Here is a 19,534-nt window from a genome sequence, read left to right on the forward strand (position 1 = left end):
GGTTTTACCATGTTGGCAAGGCTGGTCTAAAACTTCTGACCTCAGGTGATCCGCTCGCCTCAGCCTCCCAAAAGTGCTGAGATTACAGGCATGAGCCACCAAGCCTGACCTATTTATTTATTTATTATGGAGTTTCGCTCTGTTGCCCAGGTTGGAGTGCAGTGGCGCGACCTTGGGCTCCCAAGTTCAAGCAATTCTCCGCCTCCCAGGTTGATGTGATTCTCCTACCTCAGCCTCCCAAGTAGCTGAGATTACAGGCACCCACCATGACACCTGTCTAGTTTTTGTATTTTTAGTAGAGACAGGGTTTCACTATGTTGGCCAGGCTGGTCTCAAATGTCTGACCTCAAGTAATCCGCCCACCTCAGCCTCTCAAAGTACTGGCATTACAGGTGTGAGCCACCACATCTAGCTCCAGCCTAGTGTTTTGAAAATGATCAAAAAGTAGATCTTTACAGTTATTTTAAAAGACCACCTTGGCTAAATCCACAGAAATCAGATATAAATTTAATTAATGGTCCGAGATTCTGAGTTCTTTATGAACTAAAGCCTCAACTGTTTTCGTAGACTTCTTAAAAATCAAGTGAGAAACATAAAACATAGCAACTCAACGTAAGAAATCTCTGCAGAGCAGACATCAACAATTACATAGCATGACTCATGAAATTAGTAATAAAATATTACCCCTAACACCTTCAATTTTTTAACTCTAATTTAAACAGGGGTGACAAAGACCTAGAATCATTCCTGTCCAAAAACAGCAAACTTTACCTCTAAGTTACGAATAAATCAAGTGTGTAACTATACTGAGAAAAATGAAAATCAAATATTAGTGACCTCCAGTTGATAGGAAAAACAAAGCAAAAAATAAAATTAAAAAAGACTGGCTTCCTCAGTTTCTAGACTCTCACTTCCTCTCTCACCATGGGATCTCTTTGCATACAACTGCTCCCTTTCCACTTTCTGCCATGAGTTGAAGCAGCATAAGATCCTCACCCAAACTTGGACTTTCCAACCAGCAGAATCATGAGCTAAATCAACCCCTTTTCTTTTTTTTTTCTTTTTTTTTTTTTTAAGACAGAGTCTTGCTCTATCGTTCAGGCTGGAGTACAGTGGTGCAATCTCGGTTCACTGCAACTTCCACCTCCCAGATTCAAGCAATTCTCCTGCCTCAGCCTCCCAAGTAGCTGGGACTACAGGCACGTGCCAGCATGTACAGCTAATTTTTCTTTTGTATTTTCAGTAGAGAAAGGGTTTTGTCACATTGGCCAGGCTGGTCTCGAGCTCCTGACCTCAGACCATCCGCCCACCTAGGCCTCCCAAAGTGCTAGAATTACAGGCATGAACCACTGCACCGGCTCCTTTTCTTTACAAATTTAAAAAAATAAAAAAAAATAGAAAGCAACATTGTCATAACAGAAATTAAAAACAAAAAGATGGGGTGGGGGGAAACAATGAACTGGAAACCAAACTGCTTCACATAGGGTAGAATCAAGGAATTAAAAACTGCAAATAAAAGAAACTTCAAAAATTACAGTCAATTAGAAATAAAGATAGGCTCTCTAGAATGTTTCACTGAATCTAACAGTTGGATAATACATTATATAAAATAATCTAAAAAAATATTAAAAAGATTAAAATTATAGGAGAAATACTGAATAAATCACATATGTACATTCCTTCAGTTTCTATTCACAACATTCCTATTTCATGACAATCAAAAAAGTGAATTTTTAAGACCAGCACTGTTCAAAGGCAGATTACCCACAGAGAACAAAAATGACAAGCACATCTCAAATCCCAGAACTGATTAAAAAAGCAATATATACCTAGTCATATGTAAAGAAAGGAATTCTTTAGAATCTTCAAAAACTAACCCTGCTAACAGCTAGTGGACCAATGATTTAATCCAGGAAGGCAGGTCTAATCAGAGCCTAGACTGCAGCATTTAGCCAAGACGGCCCTGATAACACTGAGAGTATCACTTACTTTTGACATAAACAGTACTTCCACTTGGCAAGACAACTACATTGGAGGCAGGACTGGCAGGTCTTGGAGACTTAACCGTTGCTATGCTGCCACTTGGAACAGGGGTAGAGGTTGGGGTTGACGTGGTACTTGTGTAGGAATAGCAAACCACTACTGAAGGAACGATAAAAAAGTTTGCTGTTAACTTTCACCAAAACTGTCCAAGCATACAGAAAAAATATTTTTATTGCAGGCCAACTTTAACATTATTATGTGATCAGAAGTTAGAGGCCAGTACTAGGTAGTAGGTCCACAGGTTAAAAGGCATTAATAACCTTTCCTGAAAATTATCACTTAAACAGATTTTTCCCAAGTATTTAACAGTTTATCTATAGGTGACATTGCTAACGGAGAAAAATGCAGTAAAATTACACTGAGAAAAATGAAAATAATTTTCACTCACGGCAGGAGTTGGACAACAGGCACTTACTTGTATTCCCTTTTAATACTAATAGCAGCATCAATGACGGGTGGATAATTTTTCCCTAACCTTAGCAATTTCCAATCTGGCCACTAGGGAAGAATCAAGGTAATGTTCTTTTCTATGTATCAACTCATTAGTCATTGCCATCCAAGCAACACAACAACTCAACTAAAATAATGACAACATCATATTTCAACCTATCATTCAATGAAGGGATACAGCTCAACAACAATAAGAATAGGTTATAGGAACCATTTATTGAGTACCACACTAAATCCTTTCCATACATCTTCACTAATTCTCACAATACTGCATTCTTATTTTAAAGATGAGGAACCCAAGGCTCACAGAAGCTAAAACTTGCTGGAGGTCACACAGCTAGGAAATGACAAACTAAGATTCAAACATATATTTGACTAGTGGAAACTATATTCTTTCCACTCTACCTGAGAGTCGGTAGATGGAGGAACTCAACGTAGGCCAAGTTTGTACACTGTCTTCCTCCAAATATACCTTTCCTCGGGCTAAAACAGAGCCTCGCATGAATAAAAAGAGTGTTTTACTTACTCTGTTCCACCGCCATTGCTAGGCAAGCAAAGACAATTCCCCAGAGTAATCTGACAAATGCACTGTTTTTAGAGTAATTGTCATGCAACACAGAACTAAACTACTTGAGTCAATCCAAATAGCTCTCTCAAATTTAATATTACTCTTGGTGGCCTGTAGAGAATTGAAGAATTTCTAAAGCATGTGTATTTACCAGATAAATAATGATAAGAAAGCCCTTCTACCAGGGAATGGATTCAGCACACTGACCAGAACAAAGTAGTAGCATATATCACTGATTCCAGAAAATGAAAACAGAGCTTTATTTTCTAAAGCTATCAGTTCAGAATTATTTTTTAGCAGCTAAATGACTTCAGTTACCTTATTTATTTTCTAATGTCATCCATTAAGGCCTTCTATTCTTAAAAACACACTGATATCAAAAATCCATTCCGAGGTTTTTGCAATTTTGATGATTAACATAATTCATACCTTTGACAAAAGGAAGATTTAAATTTTGTCCAAGACTAAGAACCTGGCAATCTAGTTTCAGAATTAGAGTTTCCTACTATATTTCATAACCTTTAAACACTAGAATAAAATTAGATGAAAAGTAAGACAACTTTCCTTGAAATTGTCTTGAAGATTCTAAGGAAAGTAATATCTAACATAGGCATATTTTTCCACTCACCTTCCTTGCTTCCTGTTTCTGCAGGCACTGGAAGAGATGCATTGTGCTGGATAGCTGCATTAGCAACAGCATTAGCTGTTACAGTAAAGGCGGTTTGGGGAACCAGCCGGGGCATCAGCGGTACCAACCGACGACCTTCAATGGACCATTCTGAAGAGCTATTAGGTCCAGACATACTAAACAAAAAAGAAAGTGCTGCTACAAGGGTTTTCAATCACTAAAAACAAATCAAACACATTTTCTCAAACATATATAACTTTTTAAATTATAAAAAGTGCCCTGAGTGGATAGGAGAGGCTTTATTTTAAGCAAGCAAGATCAAAATTATGAATCAGAATTCAAGGAATGTCACACACTTAGGTTCTTACACAGTTTATTCTACATCTAAATCTTATCATGAACATAACTGAAAGTATAAAAAATCTTCCTATGCCTTCTAAATAAACATCAGTTTTGGTTTCATTAATTTAAATCTGCTATCACTAATGAAACTAATATTTCTACTAATTTTTATGACTTAATTTTATAATTAATGCAAGAAAAGTAAAAAGCACTTATAAAAGTCAGATTTTCCTTAATAATTAAGGATAAAGTTTACTGAATCTTTTTAAAATTATCTAACTGTCTGCACGGCCAGAGATTCTAAGGCTTTCAAACAAGGGAAACTGAGACAGTAAACGAGGGAGACTAGGTAGAAAAGAATGGGAGAGTGCTTTTCTTTTCTAAGAGGGAGACTCATAAACATATGTGTCACTGATAATGTACTGCTATTATCCTTCCTATTAAAAATAGACTAGATCTAAGGACACTAGAAGAAACCCACCATGATTTTTATTTATTTATACAACCCTTCACTCTAAGAAGGAATTAAGACAGTTGAACTCTCTAAGTAAACACCACTCTCAGTTTCTCTACCCTAATTCCTTGAGCAAATTTTATCCCAAGAAGCCAATCAGAGGTTGAAATATCAAAAGGTAGTTGTATCACTTCTCTTGACTTGGCTCCATGAAAGACCCTGACCAATGATTAGTGTTGAAGTTTAAAATTCACTCAGAAATAATCAATGTCTTCACTAAATCAGAAATATTTCAGCATTTGAAACCATAGGTTCTTCAAACTAACTTGGAGTTTAAGACTCTGTATGTCCACCCATTCTCAGATTTAGGTAAGAGTATACAAAAGCCCTTGTTAGTGGGCAGTGGAGTAACAGTGATAATGATAGTAATGATGACAGTTATCATTAAGCACTTATTTCAAGGATTTTTCTAAACATATTACATGTATTATTAATTCTTCAATCCTATGAATTTGGTAGTATTATTACCTCCATTTTACAGATGAGGAAACTGAGTTAGAGACGTCAAAAACTTGCCTAAGTTCACACAAATAATAAATGTGTCCTCCAACAAGCATAATCTTACAAGAAATTATTTGACAGATAAGTAGAAAGTATAAAGTTTTTCAAATGGGTTTTGCCTTTGATGTACACCAATTGGATACCGGTGTCAAATTACCACCAACTTTCATTGAATGGAATAAATCACTTTTACAATTTAAGGATTTAAGTTCAGTTCAGAAAGGAATTTCTAAGAGCTGATGAATCCAACTGGGTTACTGTGGAAAATGTGTAAATTCCCTTATGGTTTAACACAGTCCTACCTAAGACAAGGGAAAGGAGAATTCCTAAAACTTCAGTACCACTCACAAATTTGTTATTATATAATCCCCAAGTTGATGCTAGTTTTGAAACAAAGAATGGTACCAACAAGGAAGAGGCAGAAAAGGCTAACTGTTAGAAGAAAAAATTCTAAAAGCTATTCAGCATTTTCTTGGTTTACTTCTATTTTTGCTATCTGTTTTTTAGAATATCACTAATAAGCTTGTTTAGTGAGGATTTACCACACAAATTAAGTGATATCTACACTTACCTGGTGCATTGCTTAAGTGGTGGCAGAAATTATGGAAGATTAATATACATGAACATATGCTACTGAAAAGACAAAACTTGCAGTGCAAAAGACACAACTGCAACTTTTAGAAAGATCTATAAATCTTCCAAATTTCTACTCATGCAAACATGCTCAAACTTTGAGTGAAAAATTAAGTATTATGTTAGAATTAGACCAGAAATTCCTATTTGCTTAGAAATGAAGATATAAGTGTAAATATGCATTAATTGCACAAGTTATCTTAACTAGACTTTATAGACTAAACATCTTCCTGGAGGGCTTCACTGGGATATAGATCTTAGTGTGAGTATAAGAATGTCTCTCTATTTATACTAAGTACAACAGGAGAAACCTTGCTCCCGTTCCTTTTCTGAGAAATCTAAGATTATGCTAATGAAACTACCTTTTGGTATATAAGGCGTAAGAAATTCTCATCTTCACACAGAAACTGATGCAGTATCCTGTAAATGTTTGACTGATTAAGGAAAGGGTTAAGAGAGCAGAAATTCCAAATAGTCACTTTCTCCTAAATTTAGAGACAACATGGGCAAGAGTGGGCCATTTAAAATATCCAAAGCTCCTTGACATCCAAGGCATTCATACTGTAATATACTGACATAACTAAAAACTGAATTAAGAGTTATCAAACTACTTAATAAGTGGCCGTGGCCTGGTGCCAAACAATAAAAATGTGTTATGTTTCAAGCCACAAGAAAAGCTTTTCTTTGATCCCAGATACCCCACTCCTTTTGTTTCCTCCTCCTTTGTGCTCAGCCCTCTCAGCGTTCTCATCACCTTTCAACCACATTCCTTCTGGCTTAAACTGCTATTTTGAGTGGGGGGAGGGGAGAGAAGGAGAAAGGGAATGCAGTCAGTTCAGATGCATTCCTTTAGTTGTTTTTCTAGGCTCAGAGTATGAAGCCCTCCTATAGATAATCTCTGGAACTAGGCTCTGTTGCTACTTCTGAGGGAAAGAGGCAGAGGAGATGGAAAGAATGAAAGATCTATTCCTTCCTCACCAATCCCCACTCACTGACCCTGAGCTCAACAAGTAAATAAAACATCGGATCCAACTAAAACAATACAAAATATTAAAACAAGAATACAGAAAAACCTAAGCCGCTCAAAATTATACACTGAAGTAAACTCTTTTCAAAAAATGAAATTTATGTATTAAAGAAATCAGAAAGGAGAGAAAAAAGAGGAAACACAGGCAGATAAAAGCCAACTCTCAATTATCCATGCTAATGGAGAGAGGAGGGAAAGGGAGAGGTCAAATAGATTAAAGAAACTCATATGTTATCCAAAAATATTTTGGCAAATACTTGTAAATTTTTCTACCAAACCTTTTCCAGGATAACTAACAAGTAGTAAAATTACTAATCAAAATTTTCACCTCCTCTCCCTTCCCACCCTCTGACTAGAGGTACTCCCAAGCAGCAAAATGGCTAAGGGTGGGCAGTATTAGGAGGGGGAGGAGGGGAAGAAAAGGAAAAGCAAGGGGCATGGTTAATTCATAAATGGAATAATGTGCCCCTGAATAATTGAGAGCTTCAATTTGGAAATAAATACAAGAAAAAGCCTGAAATAATAATAACCTATTTGCATACCTGTAACTTGGTCTTTCACCCAAATATAAGGATAAATTCATTCTTTAAAGGGGAAAAAAGGAAAAGGAGACTAAATAAATGTTATCCTTTAAGTATGAAACTGATGCATCAACTTACAACTAGTCGCCCCACAATACCATTCCTTCTACAGTACTAATTCATTTCTAAGTGCCTCTGAATGCAAGCTAAGGTTTACTACTTTACCATCCAGCACATAAATTTCCTATTACCAGTTCTCAAATTAGAATCTAGGCTCAGTTATCATTATTTCTAGAACACCCCAATCCAAAAGCTTAGAGCAAATTTAAAAAAACACATTAATTAATATTTGAGTGTTTCAACCATGTTAGCCTGGCAACTAGGTTACTCATCGTTGCTAATGGAAAATTTCCAAATTTCTACAGTGCATACCTACCACTGAAGAATCTCAAAATTCCAGAATAAACAGCTCAACTTTCAAACTATGCTGTTGAAAAGGTAGCATCCCATTTTATGTTAAGTAAAATGAGGGACAGTGAAGCACAACATGAAGCTCTTTGGGGTCAATTCAAATATTGCCAATTGGTTTAAATACAATGTTTAAGTTATCACATTACAGAAATGCACTGAATTTTTCCCTTTAGTTTTATTTCACACTATAAAACATTAAAATAAAAAACGAATTATACTATAACATATTTTATGAAATGTTTAAACATCTTTTATAAACATTTAAAAGCTAATTTCTGTTCCTTTGTATTCTTCAGGAGGCACTGACTCCATACATACTCAATTAAGGCTGGATCCTTGCCTTCAATCCTCTACCACCCTCCACCCCACATCTCAAATAGTTATAATGATCAGAAAACAATTTGGTAGGAATCTTTTATTGTTTTATTTCGTTGGCGTTTTAAAAATAAATTAAGGGATGTTATATTTCTTAAAGACAGAACACAAATTTTACATTTTTTTCTGAATCTCAAAATACATGAAATAGTGAGTCAGATATCAAAAGAGTTACAATGCCTATTTATAAGATAATAACATATCAAATATCATTACAAAGAACTTCTAAGGGGCTTTCAATACTTCAATTTTAGGGGTCACAATACTTGTTACTGAACTCGGCTTCGAAAAAGAGAATCATCTGCTAAATTGTGGTGACCTTTTAGTTAGACAGAGATTACACTGTAACAGGATTTGACCTGAGTACTTAAAGCTTGCCTAACCAAATGCAAAAAAATATAACTAACTGAATAAAACAGTTAACACCACTTTGACTGCTATGATCAGGATCCCTGAGTATACAGATATTTAAAAGACTCAGAAACCTGCTACACAATAAGAAGGCTGTTTCAAAACTATGTTATACTATGTTATAAAAAATCAGAGATGGTATGACTAATGGCTTACTTATGTGCAATTGTTGTTAACCGTTCATCGTTTACTGCTCTCCGAACTTCAGCACGGTGGCGTTCTGTTGAGATGCTATGAAGAAAAACAGCCATTATAGAACTCTGCCAAGCAGGCAGCTTTTTTCTATACTTTCATTAATGTTTAAGTCAACTTTTTGGGGGGGAAGGGGAACAAGATTGCTTTGCGAAAAAATATAAACAGGAGTCTAATACACATCTTCAAATGCTTTAACGTCTTAGAAAAAGACTCATACTAATTCTGTGTAACTGCAGAAAAAATTAGTTGCAAATTAGAAATGACAGGAAGACAAATTCAGCCTGATGTCAAGGTATTACTTCCAAATCTCAGAAATGTCAGACAATGGATGAGAATAGCGGAGCTTCCTGCTATTTAAACATGCAGACGCTGAATGACTTCCTAATCATGACTGCTAAGAGGATTTTTGTCACTTAGAAAAAAGTCTTCCAAGGTCTTTTCTAAAGCTTAGGAGTCTATAATTTTATGATCAGTGAATATAATAAATGCCAGTGGCAAAATACTCTTTCCTGTGGCTATATGCTACACAACTTAACAACAGGGTAATATTTCTTTATTACTCAACACTTCAGCTGCATATCTTCTACATTATGCAACGTTACCAATGGTAAAAATATGCTTATAATAATCCTGATTAAACACATGTAAAGTTAATAGTAAATAACTTTTTAAAAGGTTACACCCACTCCATTCATAAACATTCAATAAAATGAATACCACTCTTCAAATTGTATTCTGTACTACTTAAGCTAAATCTATAATATGGACCAAAACATGTAAGGGGCTAGAAAACAGAATTTACAAGAAATATAAACAACAAACAAATACAAATTGTTAACTATTAAAACAATAAGATTGAGAATTTGGCTTAATATCATCCCTATGTTAATGTTAATTAAGTAACAGGAAGAGTCTCTTCCATATTTTCACTTAAAAAGACTATGTTTAAGGCAATGACCACATATCACTATCCATTTATGTAAATTAAGGCATCTTCCTCACATCACCTCTTCCCTCCAACAAATGCCACTCTAGGTCACCATATCCAGTTACTGCCAGCTCTTCTTTCCTTCACCTAAGTCAAAAGCACCTCCTTTCCCAGGTGGGCCAAAAGTAAGATAACTTGCCGTCAACTCTTTCTGAAGAGTTTGCACGCTCCTAATTCTGGATTATATTCATTCTGGATTACACAACAATTGGTAAGTTACACAATTTTCTGTAATAGAGCACACAACTGGAATGGAGTCCCTCGGCACCAACAATCTGAACACCTCTGTTCTTCAACTTAATTTGATAGTTACTTAATTTGAGGGTGATAGGTAATAAAATCCCTCAAAATGAAATTTCTAGAGTCACGTCACACAAATGTTTATGATAATTTACCTAAGAACTTTTGATAGTTCTCCAAGAAGATCTTTCTTTTCCTTGGTGAGATCCCCCTGTGCCCGAAGTGCACTGATAACTCCAGCATATGCCTCCAATTCTAGAAGAAGAAAATTATTTTATCAAAATAGGCATTTAATATTTTAATATTATGGCTATGTATAGTGAAACTTCAGGGCAAAGAAAAACTCAAAATAATCAAATGGAAATACTGTTTTAAATTCCGTTTTTTTTTTTTTTTTTTTGAGACGGAGTTTCGCTCTTGTTACCCAGGCTGGAGTGCAATGGCGCGATCTCGGCTCACCGCAACCTCCACCTCCTGGGTTCAGGCAATTCTCCTGCCTCAGCCTCCTGAGTAGCTGGGATTACAGGCACGTGCCACCATGCCCAGCTAATTTTTTGTATCTTTAGTAGAGACGGGGTTTCACCATGTTGACCAGGATGGTCTCGATCTCTTGACCTCGTGATCCACCCGCCTCGGCCTCCCAAAGTGCTGGGATTACAGGCTTGAGCCACCACGCCCGGCCGAAAATTTTTTCTAATATTAAAATGTGGCTTTTATAATTTTATGTCATTATGTTTTTCACTGCCTCACAGAAGTCGTGAATATAAAACATTTAGGTAGAAAAACCTAACAGTATTTTGTTTCACACATTGTTATTGAAAAACACATAACACACACGGTACCAACAACTAGGAATAGGCACCAAGTGATGTGGTAAGGCTGAGAAGTTTTCAGCATTACTTAAAAGTACCCTCATTAATCAACTCTTAAAATAATTCTTTGGGCCTACCTAAGAATTCAAACTATATTCTACCTCCCTCCTGTATAGTTGAAAATACTGTAAGTACTATGCAATGGAAAAAATATTAGAACAAAATATTCTGGCTCCAGTACTGCCACTTACTAGTTGTGTGACATTCAGCAAGTCTTTTCTCATCTCTGAACCTGTTTCCTTACCGAGAAGGGACTTTGTAGGTACGCTCCAGAAGTAAGATCCTCTGTATCTATAAAAACTATCATCAAAGTGACTCATTGGGAAACACAGACATGAAATGCTCTTGCAGCAACTAGGACATAATATACTAAATCCTAATACCAGACATCTTCATTTCACTCTTTCCACAGAAATAACCATTAAGAAATAAAACGGTCAGTTCCAACACTGGTTAAAATATAAAACCAAAAGTCCCCAATGGCCTCCAATAAACTATACATGCCTCTCAGTGAGTGGCATGTATAGTTTATTGGGCGCTACCCTTGTGTAGTACCCTCCCACTTTGACTCTAGTCTTGGCAACGACCTGCTTTGGCCAAGGGAACAACAACATAAGCTTGCTAAGTACTTGCATACAGGGCCTTGCTCTTTAGGAACTTTGAGATGACCAAGCTGTGAAGAAGCCAGGTGCGGCAGCTCACACCTGTAATCCCAGCACTTTGGAAGGCCAAGGTGGGCAGATCACAAGGTCGGGAGTTCAAGATCAGCCTGGCCAAAATGGTGAAACTCTGTCTCTATTAAAAATACAAAAATTAGCCAGGTGTGGTGGTGGGCGCCTGTAGTCCCAGCTGCTCAGGAGGCTAAGGCAGAAGAATCACTTGAACCCAGGAGGTGGAGGTTGCAGTGAGCCGAGATGGCGCCATTGCACTCTAGCCTAGGTGACAGAGTGAGACTATGTCTCAAAAAAAAAAAAAAAAAAAGGAAAAGAAAGAAAAGCCACACGAAGAGAGAGGCCAGCTACCTCAGCTGAGTCTCGTTCCTAGATAAGCTACCACTAAATACCTGAAAGAACTCAGACAAGGCCAGCAACCCACAGAATGGCAAGATATAATAAAAGTTAGTTATTGTTTTAAACCATTAACTATGAAACTACCTGAGCAAACCACAATTGTGGGAAATAAATGTCCAAACTAGAGTTGTCTTCATAGTCAAGTTGTTATGAGTATTTGCTATTTGCCAACACCTGACACACAAGAGAAATTTTAAAAATGTGAGCCAAATAATGAACGAGGGCTCACAGACTAGGTACTATACCAATAATAAACCAGTAGTCTCATTCAGTTGATATTATTCACAGTTCTGTCAAAAGTAAGCTTTATGTAGAAGACTGGGCTGGGCTGCCTACATCAAATATAATTTTTACATTAAATAGAAATATATGGCCAGGGCCAGGCATGGTGGCTCACACCTGTAATCCTAGCACTCTGGAAGGCCAAGGTGGGCAGATCGCCCAAGTCCAATAGTTCCAGACCAGTCTGGGCAACATGGTAAAGCCCTGGCTGTACAAAAAATACAAAGAATTAGCTGGGTGTGGTGGTGTACACCTGTAGTCCCAGCTACTCAGGAGGCTGATGTGGGAGGATCACTTGAGCTGAGGAAGTCAAGGATGCAGTGAGCTATGATCAAGCCACTGCACTACAGCTCTGGCAACTGAGTGAGAACCTATCTAAGAAAAAAAAAAAAAAAAGTCTGGCCATGCGCCATGGCTTACACCTGTAATCCCGGCTCTTTGGAAGGCAAAGGCAGGAGGATTGCTTGAGCTCAGTTCAAGATCAGCCTGGACAACATGGCAAGACCCCATATCTACAAAACACTTAAAAATTAGCTGAGGGTGGTAGTGCGTGCCTGTGGTCCCAGCTACTCAGGAAGCTGAGGTAGGAGGATTACTTGAGCCTGGAAGGTAGAGGATGTGGTGAGCCATGTTCATGCCACTGTACTTCAGCCTGAGTGACAGAGTAAGACCCTATCTCAGGAAAAAAAAAAAAAAAAAAAGAAAAGAAAGAAAGAAATGCCTGGTCCAACCGAATGACCCCAAGTTTAAACATCCTGCATGTTCAACCTGTGTTGGATACTCTGTAGACATTTCAGTGGGGTGGTCACTCTTAAAGGACAAAGCTCTGCTGCTCAGAGTAGTGAAAGAAATACTTAATTCCAGGAAACTTATTTCAGCTTTTATCAGACTCAGAAGAGTTGAGAAAAGCACTAAGGATAAAAAAGAATGCAGTATACTCTAAATGTTTATGCCCTTCCCAATTTATGAAATATTTCATTCAACAGATCAGTATTGAGTTCTATTATATATACCAAGTAGTGTGCTAACCCTGCCCTCAGGGAGTTAACTCTAGAATAGAGAGCTACAATGAAACAAGTCATCAGACAATTATGATACAGTTTACATACAGTGGTAAAAGTACAGAAGAGAAATACATCATCTAGTGTAGAAGCAGATGGTTTAATCAGAATGAGAACTGTGCTCCAGGCAATCAGGGTTAAAAAAAAAAAAAAAAAAGCAAATGTACAAAACAAAACAGAGTAAAAGAATGGATGATGTTTCATATTATTCCAGTAACTTCCAGTAACTATCAGTAACTATGTTTGAAAGTTTTACGCTAAGAGCAGTAAAACATGTCTGTACTTAGATAGTCACTAACTCAAATCAGACTACTGATTGAACATTACCACTACAAGGTACCATGGAGAATATTTCTAGGAACAAAATAAAATCCCAATCCTCAAGGTGATTAAAATTCAACAAGGCACCTAAGAAACATATACGAATAACTTTTAAAGATTTTAGTTCACACATGTAAGAGAATAGAGAAAAGTACGAATGGAAAAGCAGTTTGTGGCCAGACTGAGAAAAGCCTCTAATTCCAGTCTAAAATGTTTTTATTTGATAGGACTCAGTAACTGATTGATTGTGGGAAGTAACGGCAGAAGAAAGTCAGATTTTGCAGCTTGCGAAATGTTTAGAAGCATGGTAATGCCATAAAAAGGAATGAAGTGGTCAAAGAGGGGGAACAGTTTGAGGAAAATGAAAAAGAAGTGCATACTTTTGACTTGTGGAATTTATGATGATCAAGACATTATTTCTCAGAAAATAAAACTAAAGAAATACGACAAATATTTCTGACATTTCAAGTCTCATTTCGAGTCTAAGTCACATACAAAATCAAGAGATGGCAACCTCACACACACAAAACTAGGACTCAGAACACAGTTACCACAGCTATTGGATCCGTATCACTTCCTCCTCTTCACAAGAAATTCACTTATTGTGAAAAACCCGTATTAGCTTCCCAACCTCCTTCACATTTGCTGATGTCCATTTTGATGGGTATCCTTAGATCCCCACATATCTCAAATTTAGTTGAATTTCTGGTATTATTTTTCACACCATTCTATCGTAGTGTTAACACAAAAGTAGAATGAAAGAATAAACACATATGAACATTCCAAAAACAAAAGATTTGCCAAACCATTTTTATAAAGCCCTCAATTTGGTCTATTAAATCAGCCATTCAAATACACTATAGTCCATAAAGCCCCATGCTAGAGCTACAGCTCAGGAATGATTATAAAAATAGGGCAGGGAAGAGGCAGGACAGAGAGTAAGATGCATTTCTCTAGCACTGGCACATTCGGTATATATAAAAAAATTCACTATCCCAATTTCTTTAATACGTACGTAAAATCTAAGCATTTAATATTTTATATTGAAATGTTTTATAATCTTTTAAAAGGACACTGCTAATTTTTAAAAACTATATGCATCTTTTCTAAACTTTGAACCTAGAGCCAGCATTTGAAGATAATTCATTGTTATGATAATAAGCCAACGGGTGGGGAGGAAGTCTTTGGCAAATCACTATCAAAGCTCACCTCCCAAAGTGAGGGGTCAAAGAAGATGATATTACCATACAGGACGACTGTTTTCCTCTGTATAGAAGTAGTTATGCAGCAACATTACCCACACAGCTCTGACTAAAATTAGGAGTAAATTTAGACTTAAAGGTTACCATTTTTATATTTAAACATAATCTCTCAATTCAAGGGCCCCAAAACCCAGAAACCCCAATTCAATCTATTGTCTTTGTGATATGTTCTGCAATTACTTCAGCTAGTAAATAAAGTCCAACTTTATAACTGGCAGCTAACAAGTTATATTAATTTTATGTGTAAGAGTGTAGAAAACTATTATCAGATTAGCACTAAAAGTTTAAATATAAGGTTAAAAAAAATTGACATCCACCACACCCTCCCCAAAAACAACTCTTAGACTTGCTAAAAGATGCTGCTAAAAAGTGATTTGAAATCCTCATAGTGGAATAAAAAGGGCAGACAGAGCTGAGCAGCTATGATTCTATCTGATTTATAAAATAAAAATTCCCAATAAAGATTTACTATGATGGGCCCTTTAGGTCTACTGTTAATACACATAACAAACTAATGAGGCAAATAGGGTTACTCTCCTTTTTTTTTTTTTAAACAAAACTGTCAACAAATTTAGGAGGAATAAATAACTTGTCCTTGGTCACAGGGGTCATTTGTAATAATGCCAAGACACCAGGACTGTCTAAATTCAAGACCTATACTTTCCCTTTAAAATCACAGCTATCTAAAGAATTGATATCCACTGCCAAAACATTTAATCTTCTTTTTCAAATTATTTTTTCAATTATTTCATTTATTGTGCTAGCCAGACTACAATGGTAAACAACACAAGGTCTTTACAGTCTAAGGAAGCATTTCTCAACCAAAGATCCTCATTTGAACCACAGAGCACAAAATGATTTGAGTAATAACTCTTTTTCTCAATTTTCCAAAGGAAAATAATGGTATTCTGGATGCATGGGGAGAAGTTAGTTCTTTACATACAACGGATACCTTAGCATTAGGGCTTCCTTCCCTCAATGCTGGCTCAGAAAGGCTGCTGTAAGGGAAAAGAAGCACTAAATAATAAATTACAAGCATAAAGTGGGTTTTATTATTGATAGATATAATCTGAAAAAGTGAGCATAGCTTACATCAACTTAGAATTCAGAAATAGTATGTAATTCACACATACAATCATGAAGGTTAAGAGTATGTTAAAATGAGACTGAAAGCCTATTCCCTTGTTCAAATACTGACTCCATGTCTATCAGCATTAACCTAGCTTCTAAGCCTCATCTGTAAAATGGAGACAAAGCAAACAAACAAAAAAACACCTATCTTTTAGGCTTTAAAAGGACAAAGCTAATTCTTAAAATACTTAAATTAGATGTTGTATATAGAAGACTCAGAATAGCCAAGTAGACCTCAATAAATCTTAGCTACTAGTATTATTACAATTTACTTACCTACTATTTACAAAGCACTATGTCAGGCACTGAGGGAAACCACAATGAGTAAGATGGGAACTGTATCTCCAAAGAATTTCTGAGGTAGCATGAGATATGACGTCCATGCAAACAGCCGTGACCCAGGCAGAAAGGGAAAAGTATCCGAAAGGTAAAAAACATCAAAAATAAACATCATACCCAATTTTCGAAGAATTCTTTTGCATTCATCCCTGCTGAGATCCAAAAGGGTTGGCCACACAACAGGCATTGCTGCTTCTGTTTGGTAGCCCCAAAGAGCTTGTCCTCCCTACCAGAACAAAAAAAAAAAACCAAAAAGTCAAATGACCAAAGTACATTCAAGGGGCCACTCACCTGGAGATCCAGCCACAGGCTAAGAAGTAAACCAAAAAGGTATTAATACTTTACAATCGTTTCCCACCACCACACTTACCAACTTCTAACAAATCAAGCATTACATCATTTGAACTAGCACAGTGGAACGAGCACAGGCTTTAGAGCCAGACACCGCTATGTTTCTAGACCCAACTTTTCAACTTACTGATTGAGTCTAAGTTTTACACATCTATAAAACAACGGTAATATCACCCAGCTTGTTATGCGTATTAAAGAACACTATATGTAAAGTTCTTTCATAGTGGCTGGCATTTAATAAATAGGTGGCACTACCAACCTTGGACAAGTTGACTCCTGTCAGCTTCCTCACTTACGAATTACATGATAAAATTCGTAAAGCTTCTAGCAAGTTAAAGAAACTTAGTAAGTAACTTTCTTCTCTAGTCTTAACAATGAATTTAGGTCCTGTAGCTATTAAACAACCATTTACCAAAAGTTTAGCTGTCAGGAACTTACTTACAACTGGGAATCACCTAGTGTAAAGGACAAAAAGACACGGCGCTGGGGACTTACGCAGAACCTGCTTAGCACAGAATAGGGCCGCTGTTAAGTATTTGTTAAATGGATAAGTGAATGGTTCACGCGACTGAGAGTAAAACGAATGAATGAATAAGCCCACTGTGCAGCCTAGAAGTCAGACACCGAACCGAAATAACTGCTATATCCCGTTCCAGGCGCTGGGGCTGCTAACTCCAACTCCGTGTCCTGAGGTGAGCCCCCCTCCCCCTACTTCCCATAGTCCTCTCAGCTCAGAACCAACCCAAGGCAAGGAGAACCGGACTGCGCGCCCCAGCCGGCAGTGTGACATAAAGAAAAAGGGTGGGGAGGAGAAAGAAGGGGCAGAGCCAAAGGAATCCGCTCCCTCCACCAGCCAGTCCCCGCCTCCAGACAGGATCTCGGAGGCGGCCGGCGACCGCTCGAACCGAGCACCACGTCACGGCATCCCGGCGCGTCCCCGACAGCGGACCTCACAGCGGGGCCGCAACGCATCGGAAACCCAGGCAGTAGTTGCCGAAGCCCATTCGGGGAACTGGGATCTCGTAGGATCCTTCCCCACTCAAGTGTCAAACAGGCAAGCCCGCCCCGCCCCCTCTCCAAACACGCACTCTCTCGCAGCACCACAACAAGAGCAGCCCGCCCAGGCTCCTCACCCCGGCCTCACGGCGCCGGTCCCAATGTCAAGCCCACGACCCAAGCCCCTCGGGGCCAGCAGCTGTTGTCAGGGGTCCTGGCCGGCACCCGCGCCTCACTCCCTCCCCAGCGGAGAGGACAACGGAGAGAGTGTAGGCAAGCGGACAGCCAGCCAAACGACCTGAACTCACCGGGAGTCTCCCAGAGCTGGACCCCCGGAGTCCCAGCACGAGGCCTGCCAGAGTCCCCCTGAGTCCACCTCGGGGAGCCCCACGATCCCGTTAGGAAACAACGGAGGATGGGGCTGGGAGCCCCAAGCCGGGCTCCAAATGCTTGGCCCGGCGCTCCTCTAGCCTGGCTGGCCTGCCAGCATTTCCCAGGACCCTGCCTGAGAGTCACCCACCTGCCCGGCCTTTCGGGGCTCATCTAAAAGGCTCCTCCGCCAAGACTAGTGGACACCAGGAATTGGGTTTGTTTGCGGTGCCTCTGAAGGGGCAAGATGGCGACAGGTAACAGGGCGCAGGCGCAGCCGCGCGCGGCCAGTCGGGAGGTGTAGTTCGCCTTTCCCGCCTTTCGCAGAACAAACGCCAAAAGGCCTTCATTCATCTTGTCCTTCTTTTCCTCCGCGTGATGAAAGAAAAGGACAGACATCACGGAGGGTGCTGGGAGTTGTAGTCCGAATCCAAGCTCCAACCTCTTTCGCTCTGGGTTTGCTATCGTGTGCGCAAGGAAGGCCGGGATTGTAGTTCTCTTTGCTTCTCCTGCATGCCCTCCTGTCTCTGGCTTCGCGCGCCTCTCCTGGGCTGCCGTCTCCCAACCAATCGACTGCGCTCTCTGCTACGTGTGGCGTCACACGTAGTGGCCAAGATGGCGCCGGCGGTTGGAGCGGTGGTTTTGCTGCGACCTTTACTCTAGCGAGGTTAGGGGCGATGGAAGAGCAGCTTTGTTCCTGAAGTGCCAACGAGGATTAGGATCGAGTCTCTTCGATCCTGAGGGCAATTATTAGCGGCGTCTAGCCCCCCAGACGGCATCCCGAGAGAGAATCCACCCTGCGATAATTGATAAAGAGGTCATCGCAGGTGTCCGTAGCCGATTTGCGGGTTACAGAGTTGCAAGTAGAGAAGGGGAAATCCGAGCGTTCTCGACCTGGGTTTCCTCCACGTGTGAAGTGGGAGTGGTAGTGATAGTTTGTGCTATCTCTGTCAAGGGCAAGAAGGAGAAGGAATTTATTTGAGGCCCTACGACATGGTAGGTTCACCCTCATCCTTTGTTCTTCATCTTATTTGTACAGAAGGTCTTGTCGCCCTTGTTTTGCAGGTGAGAAAGGGGCCCAATATGTAGTTATTAGCGGCCATAAAATCGAAGCCAGTTGCCTGGTATTGAAGATTCAATAAAATCTTGTGGTTGACTTCCCTCAAAAATTTAAAATTTTGTACTTTGGGTAACATCGGATCCGGTAGAAACACTCGTCAGAAAGAGTTCTTAATATGCATTCTACAATTTCCAAACATAGTTTCCTTTTTGAAAAATTGGGTTAATACTACCCTGTAGGGATCTTGTGATGTACCACATAAACGTTCTGAGTTGTGAACAACTATACTAGCGTATGAGACTGTTCATGTTCTTGAATGGAACCGTAGGTTAGGAAGAGAAGGTAAATAACAGCATTTAAGTTTCCTACTACTGTTTGTCCATTAGCTAAAAATACTCTCCGAGGTCCAGGAAGATCACTGTTGTTGAAACCCAAGCCTACACCTTGAGAAAATCAGGAAGTGGAACATACTCATTACGAGGCCCTCCCTCTGTTGTCTTCCTGATCTTCCAA

The 19,534-nt window shown here is 38.8% G+C and overlaps 1 protein-coding gene across 9 annotated transcripts in view; it reads right to left on the reverse strand.

Moving 5' to 3' along the window:
• The window catches only part of EMSY (EMSY transcriptional repressor, BRCA2 interacting), a 109,232-nt gene extending 90,823 nt beyond the window's left edge, over positions 1–18,409 (reverse strand). For 2 of the 9 annotated variants that reach the window (XM_010334336.2, XM_003923492.4), the window contains exons 1-7: positions 18,113–18,360; positions 16,363–16,471; positions 10,063–10,162; positions 8,641–8,715; positions 7,249–7,290; positions 3,690–3,865; positions 1,990–2,142 (exon numbers count right to left, since the gene is read on the reverse strand). In XM_010334336.2, the coding sequence (XP_010332638.1) occupies positions 1,990–2,142; positions 3,690–3,865; positions 7,249–7,290; positions 8,641–8,715; positions 10,063–10,162; positions 16,363–16,432 (616 nt within the window). In that variant the 5' untranslated portion in view covers positions 16,433–16,471; positions 18,113–18,360. Of the gene's footprint in view, positions 1–1,989; positions 2,143–3,689; positions 3,866–7,248; positions 7,291–8,640; positions 8,716–10,062; positions 10,163–16,362; positions 16,472–18,112 lie in introns of all 9 variants that reach the window. The other 7 variants (XM_074400900.1, XM_074400898.1, XM_010334339.3 and 4 more) reach the window with 5 other exon arrangements.
• Between the last annotated feature and the right edge of the window lie 1,125 nt (positions 18,410–19,534).

Source organism: Saimiri boliviensis, chromosome 6, assembly GCF_048565385.1.
Source record: "Saimiri boliviensis isolate mSaiBol1 chromosome 6, mSaiBol1.pri, whole genome shotgun sequence".
In the NCBI taxonomy this organism is placed as follows: Eukaryota; Metazoa; Chordata; class Mammalia; order Primates; family Cebidae; genus Saimiri; species Saimiri boliviensis.